This window comes from Neltuma alba, unplaced genomic scaffold, assembly GCF_004799145.2.
Source record: "Neltuma alba isolate B1F8T4 unplaced genomic scaffold, ASM479914v2 tig00003186_pilon, whole genome shotgun sequence".
NCBI classification, from domain to species: Eukaryota; Viridiplantae; Streptophyta; class Magnoliopsida; order Fabales; family Fabaceae; genus Neltuma; species Neltuma alba.
Window position 1 is genome coordinate 245,739 of NW_021633177.1, and position 3,283 is coordinate 249,021.

The 3,283-nt window shown below is 37.3% G+C and overlaps 1 protein-coding gene across 1 annotated transcript; it reads right to left on the reverse strand.

The window, feature by feature from the left end:
- Positions 1–438: 438 nt before the first annotated feature.
- Positions 439–2,787, reverse strand: LOC114740586 (pyrophosphate--fructose 6-phosphate 1-phosphotransferase subunit alpha-like). Its single transcript, XM_028928758.1, has 6 exons — positions 2,442–2,787; positions 1,890–1,978; positions 1,681–1,797; positions 1,430–1,533; positions 1,107–1,272; positions 439–814 (listed from the first exon to the last, which is right to left on the reverse strand). The coding sequence occupies exons 1-6, from the start codon at positions 2,785–2,787 to the stop codon at positions 692–694; spliced, it is 945 nt and encodes a 314-aa protein (XP_028784591.1). The 3' UTR covers positions 439–691.
- Between the last annotated feature and the right edge of the window lie 496 nt (positions 2,788–3,283).

A 3,283-nucleotide genomic window follows, 5' to 3' on the forward strand; every position in this document is an offset into this window, starting at 1 on the left:
AGCGAAGAATTTGGCAGTCTCCTCCCAAGGAAAGTTGGAAGCCCGCATAAGGAAAGATGGTGAAGGTCTAGGAAGACCTGGAAGGATAATCACGATCGCGTAAAGGGCTCGACCCCGCTTTTCCTTCTTTCACGGAAAAAAAAAAATACTTCGAATAAGAAAATTATAATTATAAATAAATTTATTGATAATGATAATGTTCGTTATTTTCTAAAATAATAATAATAATAAAATAGCACCTATTTTCAAACCCAAGGGTTTCTATCTACGAGTTGGTATTTGGAAGATAATTCCAACTTTAGCCTATATAAAGGTTTGTTTCCCAATCAAATTGGGATGTTTTTAAAATTCCTGATTTACCTTGTTATTTTGGCCGAAGATTACGAGGAATAAGGATTAACGAACACTGAAATTCTTTTGGGGTGACGACGGGAGAAATAATCAGAGTCACCAAGCTAAACCAAATTTCCAAAAAATGCCACACGGAACTCTTAGGTCTAGGATCCCGCTTACAAGTACCGAAAGAATTCAAAACTTTGACATTGAAATGCACCCAATGTATCAGATCTAAATCTTTATTACCACCAACCTCTAGGCCTAATATAAAAACATAATAAAATAAAAGAGGTAAGGCAATTATGCTGGAAAATTTTCAGAGAAAATACATCGTGCATATACTACTCATGAAGGGTCATGCCATGCTGTTTACAGAAGATTGAGACATAGTGGTTAGAACATCTGTAACAGAAGACATCACACTAAGAGCTGCTTTCAAAACATCCTGAGGGCATCCAGGCTTTACAATAGTACGAACCTGAAGAGGCAAGGAGAAAGCCATGAGAAGCACATTGGATGTAAATGCATAACAAAGACAGAGATTATCTATCAATCAAAGAAAGACATGTAACTGAAGAATAAATAAAATCATGCCAAAGAGGAGCTGATAATCATTTATGGAAAGTGATATGCTCCTCATACGGCACATCATGATGAGGTTTGGGTCCCCTGTCTGTTGATTCAGTCAAACAGTTCACTATTTTGCAAACGTTTGGATGATAAATTGTCTTAAATGGCTCAAACAGACTGTTAAGATAAAGAGTTGGAACCTTGTCAAGGTACTCCTGAAGTTTCTTAACGTGGCCCATATAGTCCATATCTTCAACGCATAGAGCGATAGCCTTGGCATCTGCACCAGGACCATCAAACTGAAGTGGACCTGGATTTCTATAGATATCATCCATAAGAAATCTTGATGTGTTCTGCAGCAACAGCCTGCAACCATGACCATGACTCACAGTAAGCCAGATGATGACTCCCAAGAAATGAAACCAAGTAACAGACATACTAATGAAACTGATTAGAAACCTGCAATTACCATATACTAGCACACATATAAATAAACATAACGCAGAATGACAATGAGACTTACTCGTATGCTTTGCCTCTCAAGTCAACATTGGCTGGATGAATAGCAGGTTTTCCAATTGATACAGCTCCAGGATTTGGCGACCAACGCTTCACCGTCATCATAGCCTAAAGTGCATCACATGAAAGACAAAACAAGTAAAGATTCTCCAGCACGGAAAGCATTTCGTATAATCTAATAAATCATGAATTACCCCACAGTTGTGAACCGTGGATCAAATACTAGCAAAGAATAAGAAAAGAATTAAGAAGTACTGTGATTGGAGCAGCCCCACAGCGCCACTTGTTTACAGGATTCTTCAGGTTGGTAACAGTTGCCATGTAGCCATTTAGACCAGCTGCAAGTATATGGTAGCAGATGTGTCCAAGAACCTGCAATAATATAAAATATTTATAAACAACATGGGCAACCCACTAACAGAATATGCTAAAAGCAGCAAATGAAGGGAAACTGATCAACATACATATGCATAGTCACAATCAAATTTTGATGGCAGAGAACCTCGGGCTTGGTAACCAAAAAAGTGGCAGATGGCATTGAACTTTTTTCCCCCTTATATGTGCCTTCTTTCTGCAAAAGGAACCCAAACCTATGTTTCTGACAAGTAACAAACAAATCCAAGCAGAAGAGGGCTTTTCCCATCACTTTTAAAGAATTCAAGAACCGCACTAGATTGAAATAACAAATATAGTACAAGTTTGTTCCGTGCATCATACACACCCAACAAAGATGTCAAGGCCATAAGATCCCAATCACGAAAACATCTACCATTCAAGGAGAAAATGCTTCAATTTTTACAATGCAAGTAGGAACAAGAAGGAAAACTCTAAAGATAGCTTGACTATGAACAAAAGAATAGAAAGATTCATTAGTGAATAAATCTTAGACTGGAATTATTCAGTATTCATCTCTTATTAGTTATTACTATCTGTTAGCAAGATTACGCTCCTACAATAAAATTCTGCATTTTAATAAGGAGAAAAATAATAGAATAACAAATTTAAACATTAAAAACTGTGAGAGTGCCAAACCTTGATGTCAATATGCTTGGTCTTGCTGTGATACTTAGGATCTTTGGTATAGACTATGGTTGCAGTATTCTCACAGTGTACTAATACCGTATTGGTACTCCTGTCTCTAAATCCAAGGTGTTCTATAAACCTTTTCAGCCATAAAGCTTCTTGCACTATTGTGGCACATGCCACAAACTCAGCTTCTATTGAATGTAAGGCAATACACGTTTGCTTCTTGTTGCTCCAACACATAGTGCCATTGTTTAGCAAGAAGGCATAACCTGAAGTTGACCTTCGTTCATCTTCATCTCTGCCTATATTAGTATCGGAGTACCCAACAAGGCACATATCGCTTCCTTCGTAGCACAGTACATAATTAGAAGTGCCCTTTAAGTATCTCAAGATCCTCTTCACTCCTTTCTAATGCTTTTCACCAGAGTTAGATTGGAATCTGCTTACTAGTCCCACTGCATAACAGATATTTGGTCTTGTACATATCATTGCATACATCAGACTGCCAATAGCACTGGCATATGAAACTCTTTCCATCTTCTTTTTATCATACTTGATTTTGAGACACATGTCAAGACTCAAGGAGTCTAGTAGCAATTGGGGTACTTATGGGATTGCAGTCTTTCATGTTAAATTGCTCAAGAATCTTGTTGATGTAATTCTCATGTGAAATAGAGAGGATTTGTTTTGAGTGATTTCTTTAGATCTTAACTCCAAGTATATACTCTGCTTTACCCATATCTTTGAACTCAAAATTCGATGAAAGCGATTCTTTAATAACCACCACCGAATCTAGACTATTTCTGGCCAATAGTATATCGCCTACATATAA